The sequence below is a fragment of the Octopus bimaculoides genome, chromosome 27 (genome assembly GCF_046866305.1).
Source record: "Octopus bimaculoides isolate indiv1 chromosome 27, ASM4686630v1, whole genome shotgun sequence".
NCBI classification, from domain to species: Eukaryota; Metazoa; Mollusca; class Cephalopoda; order Octopoda; family Octopodidae; genus Octopus; species Octopus bimaculoides.
This window is the reverse complement of record NC_142954.1, coordinates 18,824,485-18,844,972: the sequence shown is the minus strand read 5'-3', so window position 1 is coordinate 18,844,972 and position 20,488 is coordinate 18,824,485. Positions and strand designations below refer to the sequence as shown.

Here is a 20,488-nt window from a genome sequence, read left to right as displayed (position 1 = left end):
CCCACAAGAATGGTAAACAGAGGTAGCAGGATTAAAAGAATTGGTAACATGTAATTTACTTTCATTTTTGTAGGACTATTCCTTGTCACTTTTTTTTATAACAGTAACCAAAAATATACTGCAGTCTCTACAAGCCCAAACATCACACAAAATGGTAATTTATATAAATAGAACAATAGAAAAAAAATCTGAAGTTCTAAAATAACTAAAACAGAAAATAAAATGAATTTTTTTTAATTTCAACACCTCACAGGATAAAGGTAGTTTGTTTGTGTGTGTGTGTGTGTGTGTGTGTGTGTGTGTGTGTGTGTGTGTGTGTGTGTGTAAGGAAAAGATATTTACTAACAGATAATTATGTTATCAAAACAATTTATCATTTACATACCTCTGAAATCTATACAAAAATTCCAGCAATGCCCTTTTCATTCCTACTGGGATCGATACCAGTTAAGTCTAATTTGAGGATCCACAGGGGTTTATGGGGGTGGGACTTGCATAATTGTACAAGATAGTTGCAGAACACAAATTCATAAAAATTTTCAACACCCAAAAATTTTTTTTAAATTATCACCCTTTACATGATGTCATTCAACCCATAATTAATAACAGGCCGTGCGCATATACACAAGTTTTAAAAACATTTTGAAATTCGGGTGAATGATGGTGGTCTTGGTACTAGTGGAGGGGGGGACACCACATGCAAAGTCACCATCATCAATTAACCCCAATGAGCAGCACTGCAAATCAATCTCCAATGCTTCTTCATGCCTGTCTACTCGTTCACTCTCACTCCTTGTACATAACCACACGTGTGTGTGTGTGTATATATATCTATATACATAGATATATATATACACACACATATATATGAGTTTTTTTCAGTTTCCATCTAGCAAATCCACTCTGAAAGTTTTGGTCAGCCCATGTGGTTGTGAAGCAAACTTCTTAACCACACAGCCACTCATGCAAACGATGACAAAATAGATACTGGACTAAAAAAATAACACAAATATCAAGAGACAAAATCGTCCTGAATCCCTAAAAATATTAGCAGCCATTGCAGGTCTCCTTACATATATGTTTCGAAGCAAGTGAGGGCCATTTCACAAAAAAAGGGGGCCATTTCACAAAAAAAGGGGGCCATTTCACAAAAAAAGGAAAGGGTAGCTGGAATTATCACTTGTTTCTCATAAGGGAGAACATAATAAAACATTAAGTAGCAAGACAAAAACGAAATTGTGGGGTAACTTACGAGCTAAGATGTTACATGGTCAGTCCTTACATATATGTTTCGAAGCAAGTGAGGGCCATTTCACAAAAAAAAAGGGGCCATTTCACAAAACAAGCACTCACCGAAGTTCGTTGTAAATAAACAAGTCCGCCATATCTATCAATGACATTCTACTTCGACAGTCTCACAAGACAACAAGGAAACAAGGAACTCAGACGAACAACATATCCAACAGTCCATATAACACTATAACACTGTTATATATTAGTATCCTTATGTTAGCGTTAATCAGTGTAAAACCGAAGTATAGGGTGTTAGCTGAGAAATAATAATAATAATAATAACAAAACACATGCTCATAAGAAGAAGGTCAGATCTATGGCTAAGCAGTTGGTGATGCGAGGTAGCCTTAGCTGTAAATACTGGGAAGGAAAAAATTAATCAACTATAGAAGGGGAATAGGCAAGTATATGCATATATATATGTACATACCTTCATCTACCTGTATATATATATATAGATGCATATCTGGGTACAGGACGTTGCAAACAAAACAATAAAACAGGACGACTTCGGGTATTTCTGTGTCAAGTGAGATTTAACGAAACATAAACAAACGATTCTGAAACAATTCTATCGGTGATAAAATTATTATTTCCTTGTCAAAAAATGGCTGAAGCATATTGGCAGTAGCTAATAAACCTTTCTATTATAGGCTAACCCTAACCCTAACCCTCACCCTAACCTTAGTGTTAGAGTGAGTGTTAGGGTTAGGGTTAGGGTTAGGGCAAAACAGCAAATTTAAAAAGAAAAAAGCAAATAAAACGAAGAAAAAAAAAAGAAAATGAAAAAAGCAAATTTAAAATGAAAAAAGCAAATAAAACGAAGGTATGGAGATTAAATACGCTTTACACCGCTTAATCAGCCAAAGGAGTAAATGTAAACAACTGAATACTTGTCAGTGATTGGTTGAAATTATCGAAATAAGACAATTTTTTACATGAAATAAATTCGAATACAAAAATATTTTTCTGATCTATAACACAAAATAGATAAGTATACGAAGTTTGAAAGTCTTTCGGTACCAAAAACACTACGTAAAACATTAATGAAAACTGTGGCCCCCGTTTTAAAATAGATCCTAATTCACTTTTTTCCTGGTAAAACCAACTCCATAAGTTGTATCTTTTATTTTGTACCTGCGGCCATACTGGGGCACGATCTTGTAAAATTTTAGTCGAACAAATCTATCACAGAGCTTTTTATTATTACTCGATTTAAAATAAAGAAACAGCTAAAAAATGAACATTCCTTGGTTAATTGCTGCAGTAACGATAGACATCGAGGAAACCTCGAAGATCCTCGAAGCCTATGAAACCAAAAAGGAGAACTGGTCCGAGATAACGATAGAACTCTTCATCCAAACGGCCCAAAAGAATATGGATCTCATCCAAGACCAGATCCATCTTCCTGGAGGCAGCATTATTCCTGTTAAGGTGGATGGAAGGAAAGCAAAGTGCTACATTTGCTTTTCGACTAATCATTTAAAAACCTTCTGCCTTAGATTGAAGGAAAAAGAGAGACAGACACCTCTCCTCCCTACACCAACAACGGCTACCAGATCTCGAGCGACAACAGCAGCAACACCATCTCCATCAGCAGATTCAGCCGCGGCAGCACCAATACCAATAACCATATCGACACCGGGTTCCCCCAAACACTTCTCAGTACCCGAAGATATTCCATTTCCCGATGCGGAGCGGGTGGACATCACAGGTGGAGAGTCGGGCCGCGATGGGGGAGTAGCAGTTGAAAAAAAAAAAACGGAAAAGAGAGACACAAAGAGAAATAAACATATGGACAGACAATAACAATCCTCATCCACACAAGAAGTAGAAAGAAAGAAAATTCATAACAACAGAAACAAATACACCCAAAACAAACACTGCATTGACACCACCACCTCCCACCACCTCTAACATCTGAAACACAAGCCATCCCATACACACAACAACAACAACAACATCAACAGCAATCAAAACCACAACCACCACCACAACGTGCAAGTGGCTGAGCACTCCACAGACACGTGTACCCTGCTGTACTCTTTCACCACAACTTTCTCTCACTCTTACTTCCTGTTTCTGTTGTGCCTGTAATTCAAAGGGTCAGCCTTGTCACACTCTGTGTCACGCTGAATATCCCCGAGAGAATTCTTGGTGATTTGCTCCTGAAAATATTCCAAGCCAACAGGAGGGACGGGTAAAGGAAAACACACAACAACTTTAGGTGGAAGGCATAGCTGTGTGGTTAAGGAAGCCTGTTTCGAAACGACGTTTCTTATTTCTTTACTGCCCACAAGGGGCTACACACAGAGGGGACAAACAAGGACAGACAAACGGATTAAGTCGATTAGATCGACCCCAGTGCGTAATTGGTACCTATTTAATCGACTCCGAAAGGATGAAAGGCAACCGACTTAGCCCCTTTGTCTGCCCTTGTTTGTCTCCTCTGTGTGTAGCCCTTTGTGGGCAATAAAGAAATAAGAAGTGTGACTGTCGGTCTGGCTCTCCATCAGTTACGATGATTGGCCCTTGAATTAGAGGTGCAACACATTTTTGCCAGCTGAGTGGACTGGGGCAACGAGAAATAAAACGTCTTGCTGAAGGACACAACCGCCGAGAATCGAACTCACAATTGTAAGATCGTAAGTCGAATACTCTAACCAATTAGTCACACGCCTTCAGCCGGTGGAGGTCGAGCGTCAATCGCCCTTGGAGGAAAGTGTGAAGGGGTGCAGCATTTCGCCTGATCTATCATACTTATAAAATAAAATGGCGTTGTTAAAAATGTGATTTTTCCTCCCTGGAGCGTTGAGAAACGTCACCACCAGGGATTTAGTAAGTTAGAATAAAGGAAATCATCCGAAAAGAATAATACATTCGATAGATTAGGATGATCCTAATCTTTTGCCTGTCCAAGTCATTTTCATAAGTGTGTGTCCTAAACATCCATACTTGTTTCCAGACTTGGTTATCCTCTGCTTTATATATTGAGCGTAACTTCAGTTCATCAATTGCTGGATGAATTCCTGCGTGTAGACGCCATCGGTATGCCTGTTGTATCCCACCCTGTTGGCCACGCCTTCGTAGTCTCCGTTATAGATGTCCATATCACGTCTTACAGCTTTTATAGAGTTATCAGAGCATTCACTAGCAGTTATGAGGCTGGCATTTTGATATCCATCGTGAATCAGCATGATACGGATAAATCTTTTGCAATATTCAGAAAGCTTCCAGTCTTCCATGTCACCTAACTTCGTCTCAACTACAACTTTATTTCTTTCAACAATGCATCAAGCGGTTCCTGAAAAAAAAAGGAGACGTAAAATCATAAAATTTAGCCCCCAAACCCTGTAGACACATCACTCAAAAGGAAATGGTTTGTGCTGTTGACTTGGAAAGAAATCGGCTACCTCTTCCCTGAGGAGTGGCCAACAAACCATGAAACGGTCCGTTTGGAGACTCCCTAACTCTCTTTTGCCTCACATCAGTACTACAGAAGAAATGTGTTTACATTTTTATTTAACGAACAGTGAGGCTTTGTAATGTTTCTTGTGATTTACACTAAAGACGAGCGCACCCCCGCGCACACAAACACACAAATACACACACACATACTCACATATACACACACAAACATACACACGTAAGGTTATCCACAGAGTTATAAATATTGGTTGCATGACATGCAATTTAAATTTACATCACACACTACAATTGTACATGTATGTATGTGTCTGTATATATGTATGTATGTATGTATGTATGTATGTATGTACATCTTAGTGTTTACATTTACATACATATATACACATACAGCTACATGCACACATATATATATATATATATATATATATATATATATATACATACGTATATATATACATATATATACATATATATATATATATATATATATATATATATATATATATATATATATATATATAAGCAATGTTAATATATATATATACATATACATACATATATGTATATATATATATATATATATATATATATATATATATATATATACATACGTATATATATACATATATATATATATATATATATATATATATATATATATATATATATATATATATATATATATATATATATATATATAAGGAATGTTAATATATATACATATATATACATATATGTATATATATATATATACATATATATATATATATATATATATATATATATATATATATATATACGTACCCTCATGCATACATATGCAATATAATATATATAATGGTGTATATCACACACACACACACACACACACACACACACACGTATATAAATGTATGTGCAGATAAATAGACAGAAAGAGAGGAGGAGGGAGAGAGAAAGATTAAAGAAGATTATGATGGCGAGGCGGAAGAGGAGGGGGAGGAGGAGGTATATTTATTGCTGTTGAACGTTTGGATGAGACAAGAAGAAGCCATCGGAATAAATAAGTTGCTTTCATCCTTATTGGACCCTTATTTTACACAGGTGAAAGGTCAATGACCCCTCTTTTGAGCTTTTCCTTTGATGTCCACCGCCGAATTAATCATTCATTATCGAATTATCAAAGAATTTGAAAACAAGTCTTAAACATTCCCAGCAGCGAACGCCCGTGGTGGTGGTGGTGGTGGTGGGGAAGGAGGAGGAGGTGGTGGTGGTGGTGGTGGTGTGTGTGTGTGTGTGTGTGTGTGTAGTTGCTCATTGATGGAATTAGATGTAGAACAGGATGTTTTAATTGGTCAGTACACACACACACACACACACACACGCACGCACGTACACACAAATGTATGATGTCTGTATCTGTATATAAGTATATATGTATGTTTGCACAAATATATATGTATATATATATATGGATATGTATGTAGAAGGCATATACGTCTATATATATATACGTCTATATATATATATATATATATATATATATATATATATATATATATATATGTGTGTGTGTGTGTGTGTGTGTGTGTGTGTGTGTGTGTGTGTGTGTGTGTGTGTATGTATATCTACATCGATAGCAAGTTAGCTAGTTACCTGCCAACCTTGTTTATCTATCTGTTTGTCTATCTATCTACCTACCTACCTATCTATTTATCTATCTATCTGTCTATTTATCTATCTGTCTGTCTGTCTGTCTGTCTGTCCGTCCGTCCGTCCGTCCGTCCGTCTGTCTACCTGTCTGTTTGTCTTTCTGTCTATATCAGAAAGGTGGTATCACAAAATTCCGGGACTAGTTCTGTAGCGCGCCAACAAATGGCAGCACACGGTTGCATGCCCAGTAAGAGTTTAGCAGTGACCTTCATGAGTCAGCGTATCGAGTGACATCGCTGTGTTTCTGAAACTTTTTTCCTGATCACGTGTATGCTGCAGTCTGCGATTTTGTCATGGACAGGTACAAACTTGGCAAGTCTGCTACAGAGACCTTGAGCATTCTTCGGCAAGCTTACAGCGACGAGGCAATGAGTCGTACGCAATGTTTTGAGTGGCACGGGCGTTTCAAAAGCGGAAGAACTTCCTGGAAGACGATGAACGATCTGGAAGACCCGCCACGAGCGTCACCCCCGAAAATGTAGTATTGTGCTTCAAGAATTCGTCCCCCAGGGCCAGACCGTTATTCGAGAGTTCTACTGCGACGTTTTGAAGCGTTTGAGGAAGAACATTCAGGGAAAGCGACCGGATCTGTGGAGTTCGAAGAACTGGATTCTTCATGACGGCAATGCACCCTGTTATCGAGCTCTCTTCACTCGCTAGTTTCTCGGCAAAAACAACATGGTATCGCTTCCGCACCTGCCCAATTCGCCAGATTAACCACCTACGGACTTCTATCTCTTCCCCAAGATAAAAATGCATCTCAAAGGTCGCCGTTTTAACACCGTTGTCGAGATCCAGAGTGAATCGCAGAAGGTCCTCGATTCACTTACGGAAAATGAACCCCACTCGGAAGTATTTGTACAAATGTGTTATGGTATTTAGTTACGTCCCTTTGCGATGAACTCCTGCTGAGGTCGACTTCTTCATTTACTATTTTGTCCTTCCGGGTCACTAACATTATTAAAAAGTAAATAACTGAGATGAGCGATAATTAACTATAATTAACTTTAACTGTTTTCTAAAATATTTAGGACAGAGACGAAACTACAAATGGTGATTTTTTTATCGTTCAATTAAAGACATTATATATTCTAGAACCCCGCACCACTGATTTTCTCCGCAAAATAGGAACAACGGCGGCCCGTCGGAGAAATGGGCCCCGCCAGGTGAAGTGGTTGCAGTAGTGAGTGTTGTTGGCCATTCTCTACCGCAACGCCATCACAGTCATTACCGTGGGGCGTAAAAGAGCGCCCCGCTTGTTCTGGTATCAGTGGCCCATCAACCTTCCACCTGCATTTTACACTGCTTTGCCCACTACCCTTTTTTCTCCTTTTTCTTTCTTTTCCTTTCTTATCTTTCCCCCTTCTTGTTTCTTCGTATTTATTTATAGGCGGAAGAATGGATGTGTGGTAAGTAGCTTGCTTACCAACCACATGGTTCCGGATTCAGTCCCACTGCGTGGCACCTTGATCAAGTGTCTTCTACTATAGCCTCGGGCCGACCAAAGCCTTGTGAGTGGATTTGGTAGACGGAAACTGAAAGAAGGCCGTCGTATATATGTATATATATATATGTATGTGTGTTTGTGTCTGTGTTTGTCCTCCAGCATCGCTTGACAAGCGATGCTGGTGTATTTACGTCCCCGTAACTTAGCGGTTCGGCAAAAGAGACCGACAGAATAAGTACTAGGTTTACAAGGAATAAGTCCTGGGGTCGATTTGTTCGACTAAAGGCGGTGCTCCAGCATGGCCGCAGTCAAATGACCGAAAGAAGTAAAAGAGTATTTAAATCAGGGATTCTCAACCACTGGACCCCTTTGATTGCTGTTTCATTCTGGTGGACCCCCATAACCATTCGATGGTTTTATAGAAACTTCTTTCCAAATTCCTATTCTGCTTTCCACCCTTTCACTTGTCTAAGTTGAATTTATGTCAAATGTCAGAGAAACAAGCTTCACTGTTTCTTGCAATATATAACCAATACGTACGTCGAAAGCAAAATTTTTTCCTGGGCCCTTAAAATACAATTGTAGGTCCCCGATTTACTATTTTTGTTGCGTGGACCCTCTTTGATTACTATCTTATTCTGGTGCACCCCCATAGACATTCGATATTTAAAAATTAGTTTCATAGTAACTTCTTTCAAAATTCCATCTTGCTGTCCACACATTAACTTCTGTAGGTTGAACTCTGTAACACGTTAGAGAAAGAAATCTGTTTCTTGCAATATATACGTCTAATTTTTTCATGGACCCATAAAATACTACTGTAGGTCCCCAATTTACTATTTTGATTGCGTGGATCCTCTTTGATTACTATTTCATTCTGGTGAACCCCCATAGCAATTTGATGTCTAAAAACTAGTTTTATAGAAACTTCTTTCAAAATTCCTATTTTGTTTTTCACACATTAACTTGTGTAGGTTGAATTATGTAAAATGTTAGAGAAAGAAACCCAGCTGTTTCGTACAATACATACCAATACATACATCTAAAAAGAAGTTTTTTCAGGGGCCCTTAAAATACTATTGTGGATCTCTAATTTACTCTTTTGTTGTGTGGACCCCAAAAATGTTATTAGACTCTCAGGGGCCATATGGGCCCCAGTTGAGAACCACTAATTTAAAAGTTCTAACAAAATAAAAATTGTTCATAAAATGTCTTTAAAAATGTCTTTCACTTCTACCAGCTCTTCCTATATCGGAATGCGAAATTCTTCATTTGTCGAAACAAAATGACGTCATAAAACTATTTTCTATAACACGCACGCACACACACACACACACACACACACACACACACACACACACACACACACAATACACATACATACACACTAACACACACATATATACGTATATACATAACTACATATACACATGCATTTATATATACACATACAAATGTATATACACATGTATACATACACATACACACACACACGCATATATATATATATATATATATATATATATATATATATATATATATATATATATATATATATATATATATATATATATCCTTTCTGATTGATTCCGGAAGGTGTGCCTCAAAGCAGTGTGTACCTAAAAATAAAAAATAGGGAGAGAAAAATAAGTGCCAACAACAACAACATCAACACAGCAACAACAACATCATTTACGTTAACAGTAGCAACAGCAGTTTAGACAAAAGAAAAGCAACATGCACGGAGCCGAGCTAATATCTTATATAGTTCAAGGTATGTACACACACGCGTATATACATATGTATACAGATATACATACATACATACAAGCATACCTACGTACATACATACATACATACATACATACACACACACACACACACACACATGTAAATAACAGGACATAACAACAGTTGTCTTTCGACTAAGGACGAATTAAATTAAGCTGGCGAGTGTGAAAGTAAAGCTTTACTGCAGCGACATAAAAGATGACAGGCATGGGGAGGAATATAGATGTTACACGGATGGTAGTCGAACCAAGAAAGAAAGGTGAGGTTTGGCCGAATACCGGTCAAGTGGAGAGAGGAGAGAGATAGAGGCAGAGGGATAGAAGAATTAGGGCGGGCCGAGAAAAAAAGAAAAGGCACAGAGTGAAGTGAAAGAGCAGGGAATGTGAGAATGAAGAGAAAGCCAGGAAATGTGAGAGAGGGAGGACGAAAGAAAGAAGAGTGGAAAGAACGAAGTAAGTGTGAAGGGGCTGATAGAAAGACAGAAAGAATAGGAGAGTCGTACAAAATTTATATATATATATATATATATATATATATATATATATATATATATACATACATATGTACTTACATATAAGACTCTAAAATTGTACGTACGCCACAATAATACAAAAATGTGCTGCCATACTGGAGCACTGCCTTTAGTCGAACAAATTGACCTAGTAATTATTCTATCGGTCTTTTTTGCTGAACCGCCAAAGAGTTACGGAGACACATACACACCAGCATCGGTTGTCAAGCCATGAATGGGGTAGACAAACACAGATGCACAAACATATACAAATACACACACACACACACACACACACATACGACATGGTTCTTTCAGTTTCCGTCTACGAAATCCACTCACAAGACTTTGGTCAGCTTGAGGCTAAAGATGGAGACACTTGCCCAAACTGCCACGCTGTGGGACTGAACCCGGAACCATGTGGTTGGGAAGTAATCTTCTTACCACACACATACGCATGCACATATGACTGCCTCTCTCTCTCTCTCTCTCTCTCTCTCTTTCTTTCTATCTATCTATTCTTCTTTCTACATACATATGAGTGTGTGCATGTATCTGTTTCTACCTCTAAATCATACGCGCATTTCCTTTATTTCCTTTATGTGCCGCAGTCCAAAGTCTGTGGCCATACTGTGGCACCACTAAATGTCAATATACATATATTTTTCAGCTCCTCCTGCTATTCGTGTGCCTTATCTCCCACCAATCACAATCGTCATCGCATGTATTTTGGTGGTGCTCACTATTTTTATACTGATTTGTGAAATTCTACGAGTGAAAAAGGCCTCAAAACCATCCCTTCTACTCGCAGAAAAGGAGCCACTTCCTGAAAGAAGCTCAAATGCTGAAGACAAAGAATAAGGACCAAAACCCTTCGATGCCCTTCTCCTCAAACAACGGCCCTTCGAAAACTTCCCCATCAACAACGTTTGCATCAACGGCCTTCACCAACATTGCTTTTCACATAATTGGTCCCCATGGAAAACTTCGATATCAACGACGGCCTTCACAAACATCGATGCCCTCACCAGCATCGCCCTTCACAAATTTGGTCCTTATCAACGTCGATATCAACAACAACCCTTACCAACATCAATAGCCATCACCAACATTGAAGGCCATCACCAACATGGGCAGCCCCCGCCAATATAGCCCTTCACACACATGGTCCTCACAGTAAACTTCCACAAAAGCAAAGGGACTACTACTACAGTAACCAACAACCAACAACAACCTCCGCAAGCATGCTCAACAAGAAAAACGAGCGCAACAACAAGGGCCATCACCAACCACGCCGTTAAGGCCCCTTCAACAAGAACGTAGCCTACAAAGCCTGCTTACAATGTCCCCACCAACAACCGTGCTTTGTACCCCTACACGCCATGTTTCTTTTTTGTATTAGTAAGAGGGACCCTTAATTTTTATGTATCGGAAACGATGGAGTTCAGTATGACTGTATGTTCTCTCTCTCTTTAGAAAATAAAGTATTTTCGCATGACAGAACCGTGTTGTCTCTTATAGTTGTTGAGTGGGTTTCAGACAGTCACCACTGTTGATGCAGTCTATGTATATTTTGTCTGTCTATCTATCTATCTATCTATCTATCTATCTATCTATCTATCTATCTGTCTGTCTGTCTGTCTGTCTGTCTGTCTATCTATCTATTTATCTATTTATCTATCTGTCTATCTGTCTGCCTGTCTGTACGACCGTCCGTCCCTCCGTCTGTCTATCTATTTGTCTGTCTATTCGTCCGTCCGTCCCCTTTCTTTCTATTTATCTATCTATCTATCTATCTATCTATCTATCTATCTATCTATCTATCTATCTGTCTGTCTGTCTGTCTGTCTGTTAATCTGGCTATATGTATGCATGTATGTATGCATGTGTGTGTGTGTGTGTGTGTGTGTGTGTGTATGTATGTATGTATATCCGAGTTCCTACAATTGCGTATTGAAGAATATATTAATCGATGACATTCCAACCTAGTCTGATTTTCACGTTTTATTATTTACAATTTTTCCAATTTTACAAAATTGAAATAATGTGCGCACGCGCGCCTGTGTGTGTGTGTGTGTGTGTGTGTGTGTGTGTGTGTGTGTGTGTGTGTGTGTGTGTGTGTGTGCGTGTACTTATAATTTAAAGAAGAAAAAATATCAAGGCAAGAGAAGCTTAACAGTTTCTTTAAATTAGTTTAGTGCTGAATTGAAGTAAACAAAAATAAAAATTAAAAAACCGTATCTTACAGCTGTTTCTGTGATATCCCAGATACTGGATCAATGTGTTGATCCATATTTCCATATATTCTGGGTATTCTGTCATCGGAGACAAAATATAAAGCGTATAAATAAGAAAATATATAGGCAGGAAAATTTTATGTGGAAATGTAGAGAAATGTATAGGAAGGTATAATGCTCAAGGTTCGTTATAGCTCATAGTACATCATGTCCCGGAGGGTATGGAAGCTCATCCGCTAATTTACGAGAACGTAAACGAACCAATACCGGTTATCATGCCGTGGTGGGGACAAATACACACAAACACACATCTATCTATCTATCTATCTATCTATCTATCTATCTATCTATCTATCTATCTGTCTGTCTGTCTGTCTGTCTGTCTTGACATCACGTGATAGTTGTAAAAAAACGAGCGGTGTTCTTTAGGTTTCCAACCTGCCGGTTAAAGGAAAATTTTGCCCTTCTTGGATACAGATGAGGGTCGGTGACCCGAAGAGCATCCGGCCGTAGAAATAAAAAAATGTTTATTTTCCGTTTGTCTGAGCATTTAATATGGTTTTTTAACTTTCTCTCTCTCTCTCTCTCTCTCTCTCTCTCTCTCTCTCTCTCTCTCTCAAATTATAGTTTTCTTTTTGGTAAAACATTGCACATGGCTTGTGCTTAGGTCCCCGTAACTTAGCGGTTCGGCAAAAAGAGACCGATAGAATAAGTACTAGGCTTACAAAGAATAAGTCCTGGGGTCGATTTGATTCGACTAAAAGGCGGTGCTCCAGCATGGCCGCAGTCAAATGACTGAAACAAGTAAAAGAATAAAAGAATATATATACATATATATATATATATATATATATATATATATATATATATATATATATATATATATATATACATATATATATATATATATATATATATATATATATATATATATATATATATATATATATATGGGAAAATTTACGAAAAAAAAAACAACAGACGAGGGCAGGTGGTGTAAACAACAAAAGGATGTATTAGTTTGACGCTCAGGAATAGAGAAAGTCTTTAACGTTTCGAGCTACGCTCTTCAACAGAAAGAAATAAGGAGAAAAACAAGGAGAAAAACAAGGAGAAAAAAAATTTTTTGTGTCGTGGTCAGCGATCTATCATGGCGACTGCCGGACAGAAAGTTCACACAGGAGAGCTAAGAAAAAGGGGAGATAACAAAAGAGGAAAGAAGCGGTGAACCCAAATACGAGAAGCTGTGTGTGTGTGAGAGAGAGAATGCTGGTGCAATGCCTCACGCTATGAGGGACTATTAAAATCAAAACTACCATTATAAATACAGTGTATCGAACGCGAGGGAATGCAACTTTTGAAGCTAGCCACTTAAAAACAGATTCAGAATCTGTTTTGACTTTAATTATTCCTCATAGCGTGAAGCATTGAAGTATAGTAATGCCCTTAATATAAATGAATATATTTTAAGGGGAATGATTATAATTTTTTTTTCCCTTACGAGGTTTTTCACGCTGACTACTTGATCAATTTTTTTCAGGATTTGTATATAAAGAAATGTCTCTCCACACCAGACATTGGCATGAAACTAGAATAGTTCATGTCTGTTATACAAACCATATGCCAGAAATATGTCTCAGAGCACAAGGCCAACACAAAAAGGAACAAGATTCCAAAGGAGAGGAAGATCCTCATGAGACGACGGACGAAGGTTGCAAATCGTGGCCTCAACCAACATCCCAAAAAGTAGTGAAAGGTACCGCCTAAAAACGACACTGATGGAGATTGAAAAAGCCTGCAACAATACTATACTCTTTTACTTGTTTCAGTCATTTGACTGCGGCCATGCTGGAGCACCGCCTTTAGTCGAGCAAATCGACCCCGGGACTTATTCTTTGTAAGCCTAGTACTCATTCTATCGGTCTCTTTTGCAGAACCGCTAAGTGACGGGGACGTAAACACACCAGCATCGGTTGTCAAGCAATGCTAGGGGGATAAACACAGACACACAAACACATACACACACACATATATATATACATATATACGACGGGCTTCTTTCAGTTTCCGTCTACCAAATCCACTCACAAGGCTTTGGTCGGCCCGAGGCTATAGTAGAAGACACTTGCCCAAGATGCCACGCAGTGGGACTGAACCCGGAACCATGTGGTTCGTAAGCAAGCTACTTACCACATAGCCACTCCTGCGCCTATATGTGAATTAGAGAGTAGACAAAGAAGCCTGGGTTATAAAAAATACATCAAGTCAAACCCAAAGGCCTTCTTTCATTATGCCAAAGAAACAGCTTCAGTTCACTGCAAGATAGGACCCCTCTTCCAGAAGGATGGCTCCCTCATAGATAATCCAATCAAGATCAGTGAGGGGGGACAACACACACACACACACACACACACACACACACACACACACACACACACAAATACACGCACACAAATACACGCACACACAAATACACGCACGCACACACACACACACACACACACACACACACACACACACACATATATATATACATATATATACGACGTGCTTCCTTCAGTTTCTGTCTACCAAATCCACTCACAAGGCTTTGGTCGGCCCGAGGCTACAGTAGAAGACACTTGCCCAAGATGCCGCGCAGTGGGACTGAACCCGGAACCATGTGGTTCGTAAGCAAGCTACTTACCACACAGCCACACGACAAGCTTCTTTCAGTTTCTTACAAGGCTTTGGTCGAGCCGAGGCTATTGCAGAATGCACTGCGATTGAACTCGGAACCAGATTGTCACATTTTCTTAGTCTCCAGTTTAAAAGTTGAAACTTCCAATCTGGCCTAATTTTTTCTCGAAGTGATTATCTCCCTTATAATAACTGGCCGCCAGGACACGCGACGTGTTTGAAATAAATAAATAAAGCTTGGTTGTAATATTTGAGAAGGTTTAATTGTATTATTCTTGAGTTTAAAACAGAAAACCCCACGAATGCACTCACAGACACACACACACACACACACACACACACCTACCCACCCACTAACCCCACCGCACACAAAAGAAATGAGGAGCGCTTCGCGCTCCGATGGCTGTGAAAGAAGATAACACCAACTACGTTGGGTTATATTGCCTGTATATTTTGATACATACACGCAAAATCCAAGTATCGAAACCTAGTCCACTATTTATTAAGTTCTGTCGGTTTGATTCAAATTTAGAAGGCTGGGCGGCAACTTGTAAACTTGAGCGCCACCGTTGTTCGCTTCCGCCTGGCGACAAATCAAAAATCATCCAATAAATAAATACAAGAACTGCTTCAAAATATCGAACGAATAAAATAAATTCATATTTCAGACAGATTCAGCTCTTAAAGCTCTTTTACATTTGTCTGTTTCGTCCTCGGTTTGCCTGAACATTGTTTCGGTAAATTCGCTACTCATCAGTGGCGTTAGTTTTCAGTGATGTGTGTAATCATTTATTTATTAATTTATCTGTTCATTTATTTATTATCAATCAGTTCTATGACTCGGTCCCCGTTTTTTTTAGCTTTTAATTTTATTTTCATTCAGCGGTGCTCGCAGTGGGTGCCGGTGCAGCCGATGGCGCCTCATCTTTTTTTTCTTTCCTCTCTACCGCAAATGTGTACACTTGGTCAATGACCAACCAAATGGAGGTGAAGAAAATTAGAGCGGTTATGAAGAATATGGCTCGTGTGAAACACGTTACAAAGGAGCAGCATTGGCAAGGCTGACCTGCAAAAAAAAAGAAAAAAGAAAACGAAATATATTCAATTACGTGAAAACAGATACTGCCCACAATCATGTGACTCAGTGCACGCACACACACACACACATACATACACACACATCCCATAGTCGTTCATGACCAAAGAGGGTGTCTTTACCCTATATATATATATATATGTATATATATATATATATATATATATATATATATATATATATATATATATATATATATATATATATAGACAAATAGATAGATAGATAGATAGCTCTATCTATCTATAAATAAATAAGAAAAAGATAAGAAAAAATTCGATGTTCAAATGTTCCAACGTCCAGATTTCAATCAAAGAACACATTTAACGGATATACTTCTTGTTTTCAAATCACGAAACATAAAACAACTACACAATCGAGCAGAGCCAATATGGACGTCGTAAATATACGATTCATAACGTTACAGATAAAAACATATCTATCTACCTATCTATCTATCTATCTATCTGTCTGTCTGTCTGTCTGTCTGTCAATCTATTTGTCTGTCTGGTTAGCTCAGTTGGTTAGAGCGCCGTGCTAATAACGCGAATGTCGTGGGTTCGAGCCCCATACTGGCCAATCCAATACTTTTTTGTCCGTAGGCTTTTCTTCCCACTTAATCTGTTTCCCCCTTCACACTTTACATCATGACATTTCTGTGATATACGACCCCTATTGATCGTTTTTTTTACGATCCATTTTGATCGAAAATCTCTCCCCCCCCCCCTTTTTCCGTCCTTCTCTTCCCCCAAAAGAAAAGCTCTAGTTTGTAACTTGTCCCCTCTCTGTGTTCAGCCCTGTGTGGCTAATAGAGAAACATATCTATCTATCTATCTATCTGTCTGTCTGTCTATCTATCTGTCTATCTATCTATCTATTTATCTATTTATATATGAGTGCTTTTGTGTCTGTATTTGTCGCTGGACAACGGGTGTTGGCGTATTTACGCTCCCATAACTTTGCTGTTCAGCAAAACTCAACGATAGAATTGTTGGCACTCCGTCGCTTATGACGTCGAGGGTTCCAGTTGATCCGATCAACGGAACAGCCTGCTCGTGAAATTAACGTGCAAGTGGCTGAGCACTCCACAGACACGTGTACCCTTAACGTAGTTCTCGGAGATATTCGGTGTGACACAGAGTGTGACAAGGCTGACCCTTTGAATTACAGGCACAGCAGAAACAGGAAGAAAGAGTGAGAGAAAGTTGTGGTGGAAGAATACAGCAGGGTTCGCCACCATCCCCTGCCGGAGCCTCGTGGAGCTTTAGGTGTTTTCGCTCAATAAACACTCACAACGCCCGGTCTGGGAATCGAAGCCGCGATCCTATGACCGCGAGTCCGCTGCCCTAACAACTAGGCCATTGCGCCTCCACTAACGATAGAATAGGTAGCAAGCATAAAATAAAGCAAAATTTGGTACTAGGCATTAATTCATTCAGCTAAAAATTCTTCAAGACTATGTCCCAGTATGGCCGCGGTCTAATGACAAAAAAGTCCTGGTACGGTATAAAGGTCGGGTATTTCCAGGGAAGCACTCAACCCGAGCCTTTGGAGTGTCAACAATTGCAACGAATCATTAAAGACGTGTTAAAGGATTTCTCTGTCTTATTATTTTGATTATATATATATATAGATATGTGTGTGTGTGTGTTTGTGTGCGTGTGTGTATATATATATAAGTGGAGGCGCAATGGCCCAGTGGTTAGGGCAGTGGACTCGCATTCTTATATAGTAATGCCCTTATATAAATAAATATATTTTGGGGAATAAATGATGGATTTTTTCCCTTATGAGGTTTTTTTCACGCTAGCTACTTGATAAATTCTTGTAAAAGAATCCATCCTATTATTGAATTTATATATATATATATATATATATATATATATATATATATATATATATATATATATATATATATATATATATATATATATATACATATATATATATGTAATACGTATCTATACATGTATGTGCGTGCATATGTGCATGGGTATGTACACGTGTGTGTATATACATACCTCTGAAGACGTTAAAAAACTGATCCATGATTATTTTGTATAACTTGTCTTGTAGTTATTATTAATAATAATATTTTGATATTATTACTGTTATAATTAGTTTTGCAGGCAATCCCTTGTTTTTGTTTTCTTTCTCTCTTTCTCTTTGAATTAAGTTCCTGTTTTTTTATCTTTTTGGTACACACTGCTTTGAGGTCCACCCTCTTGGATCTTTCGGTTCGGAAGAATAAAAATGTGTGTGTGTGTGCGTGTGTTTGTGTTTTTGTGTGTTTGTGTGTCTATGTGCATGCCTACATACGTACATTCATACTTAAATATTTGTATACACACACATATATACACACAAACACACACATATATATATACACACGCACAAAGTCACACATATATATGCGCGCGCGCACACACACACACATATTGTGTGTGTGTGTGTGTGTGTGTGTGTGTGTGTGTTGGCAAGCGTTTGTATGTTATATGGAGAAAACGCTTCGATGATGTGACGTCATTTGGTTGTGACAAATGAAGAATATATTTAAAAGCTGAAAGAAATTCTATGACACATTATTCTAAGACAGATTAATTTGAGGATATTTTATATAAAATGTCATTAATTTAGAATTAAAATCGTTTTTAGTTTCGTTTCTGTCGTAAATATTTTAAGGCTCCTTCAGTAACCATTCCGTTTAATATTTTCTTTTAACAATTCGGTTGTGAGCTAAATTCGTTTTTTCTTTTCTCTTTTTTAGTCATTTATTTTAATCCTTATTTTTCGTCAACAGTTTTAACAAATCTGGTAATATTTCCTATTCTGTTTGAGGCGGCGAGCTGGCAAAATGCTTAGCACGCCGAGCAAAACACTTAACGGCATTTCGTTTGTCTTTACGTTCGGAGTTCAAATTCTGCCGAGATCGACTTTGCATTTCATCCTTTCGGGGTCGATTTAATCGACCAATCCCCTTCCCCTGAAATTTTCTAGACTCTTGTGCCTAGAGTAGAAATAAACAGTTCCTCTTTCATTTAAATGTTTAGCACACCGATTAACGGCATTATGTCCGGAGTTCAAATACCTCCAAGGTTGACTTTGACTTTCATCTTTTGGGGTCGATAAAACGGGTACCAGTTGAATACTGGGGTCGAAATAATCAACTTACGCTCTTTCCCTAACTTGCTGGCCTTGTACCGAAATTTGATACCAATATATAGGTAGTGGGTAACCCTTTTCTTCACTACTTCAGGGAGTGACGACCCTGCCTGACACGAGTCCCGGGCTCAGCTGGCTCCGGCTGACAGTACCCGGTATGGTCCCCTATCCAGGGTAACGGAAAGGAGACAACCTTCAAAGAATTCCGGAGTGGAGCCCCGTAGGTGGTTTAGTGTTCGACTCAACACTGACAGCAGCTCCTGCAGCCAAGCTGGTGCCAAACGTAATGCTCTGCACTCCTCTGGACTACGTCAGCAAGGTCGAGAGAGGAATCCTGACGATTAGGCGACCCAGGATTTTCTTACATCTAGCCCAGGCCTGCGCAAAACTGGAGAGGAAACTGGAGAGGACATACAATGTAAAAACCAGACTGGATTATTTTATGCGCAACACCATTGTCTCCCGAGACAAACGGATGCCAACAACAACAACAATTAGGGGAGACCGGATAGAGTTGTTACACGAGTAAGTTGTGAGAAGCCCATTGTTTCCAACTTCAAGAAATAGGTGGCACTCGGGTCTCTACCTCGTGAAGGCCAACTCCATGGCATCATGACTGCATATGTGTATTGCACTGGCGGGTTGTCACCAGGAAAGATATGGCTCAAAAAACGATTTTTTTTACTCCAAAAGTGAAATTTTGCCACAAGGTTATTTACTTAATTACTAAAGTACAAATGGTGTTAATGAAGTAGTTTGTGGTCATTAGGAAGTGTTGGAAGATGCCTTCAATACATGAAGGTGTGTCCTGGATGCCATGCATTGCTAGTGCTGTGTACGAGGTAACCCCCAGAAATCCATGGTCGGGGCTAATTGTTACGGTGTATCAACTTACCCTTGGCATGTAACAACTTACCCCTTCTATTTCTGTTTAACACGCCATGCCTAGAAATTACAAAAGGAAGGCTACAAGGGAAGATACCCCTCCTGATGTCATGGAAAGGGCCGCCAGAAAAGTTGTGGATGAAAAGAAATCATTACGGGATGTTGCCAAAGATTTCGAGCATACATATATAAACACATACATACGCAGGTACATCCATGCATACATATATAAATATAGTTATGTTCATTTTCTTTTATTCTTTTAC

The 20,488-nt window shown here is 38.7% G+C and overlaps 1 protein-coding gene and 2 long non-coding RNA genes across 9 annotated transcripts in view; 1 reads left to right on the top strand and 2 right to left on the bottom strand.

Moving 5' to 3' along the window:
* Positions 1-2,123, bottom strand: part of LOC149130881 (uncharacterized) — a 78,177-nt gene extending 76,054 nt beyond the window's left edge. For 2 of the 7 annotated variants that reach the window (XR_016238684.1, XM_089343598.1), the window contains exon 1: positions 1,354-1,707. Coding sequence is in view for 1 of the 7 variants with exons in the window: in XM_089343598.1 (XP_089199724.1) it covers positions 1,354-1,400 (47 nt within the window). In the remaining 6 variants the exon portion in view is untranslated. The other 5 variants (XR_016238685.1, XR_016238682.1, XR_016238683.1 and 2 more) reach the window with 5 other exon arrangements.
* Positions 2,124-9,433: 7,310 nt separating this feature from the next.
* On the top strand, positions 9,434-11,666 carry LOC106878656 (uncharacterized). Its single transcript, XR_016238636.1, has 2 exons — positions 9,434-9,635; positions 10,834-11,666. It is a non-coding gene; the product is annotated as an uncharacterized LOC106878656 (long non-coding RNA).
* A 3,654-nt stretch (positions 11,667-15,320) lies between these two features.
* On the bottom strand, positions 15,321-19,866 carry LOC149130880 (uncharacterized). Its single transcript, XR_016238622.1, has 2 exons — positions 18,197-19,866; positions 15,321-16,145 (listed from the first exon to the last, which is right to left on the bottom strand). It is a non-coding gene; the product is annotated as an uncharacterized LOC149130880 (long non-coding RNA).
* Positions 19,867-20,488: the final 622 nt, after the last annotated feature.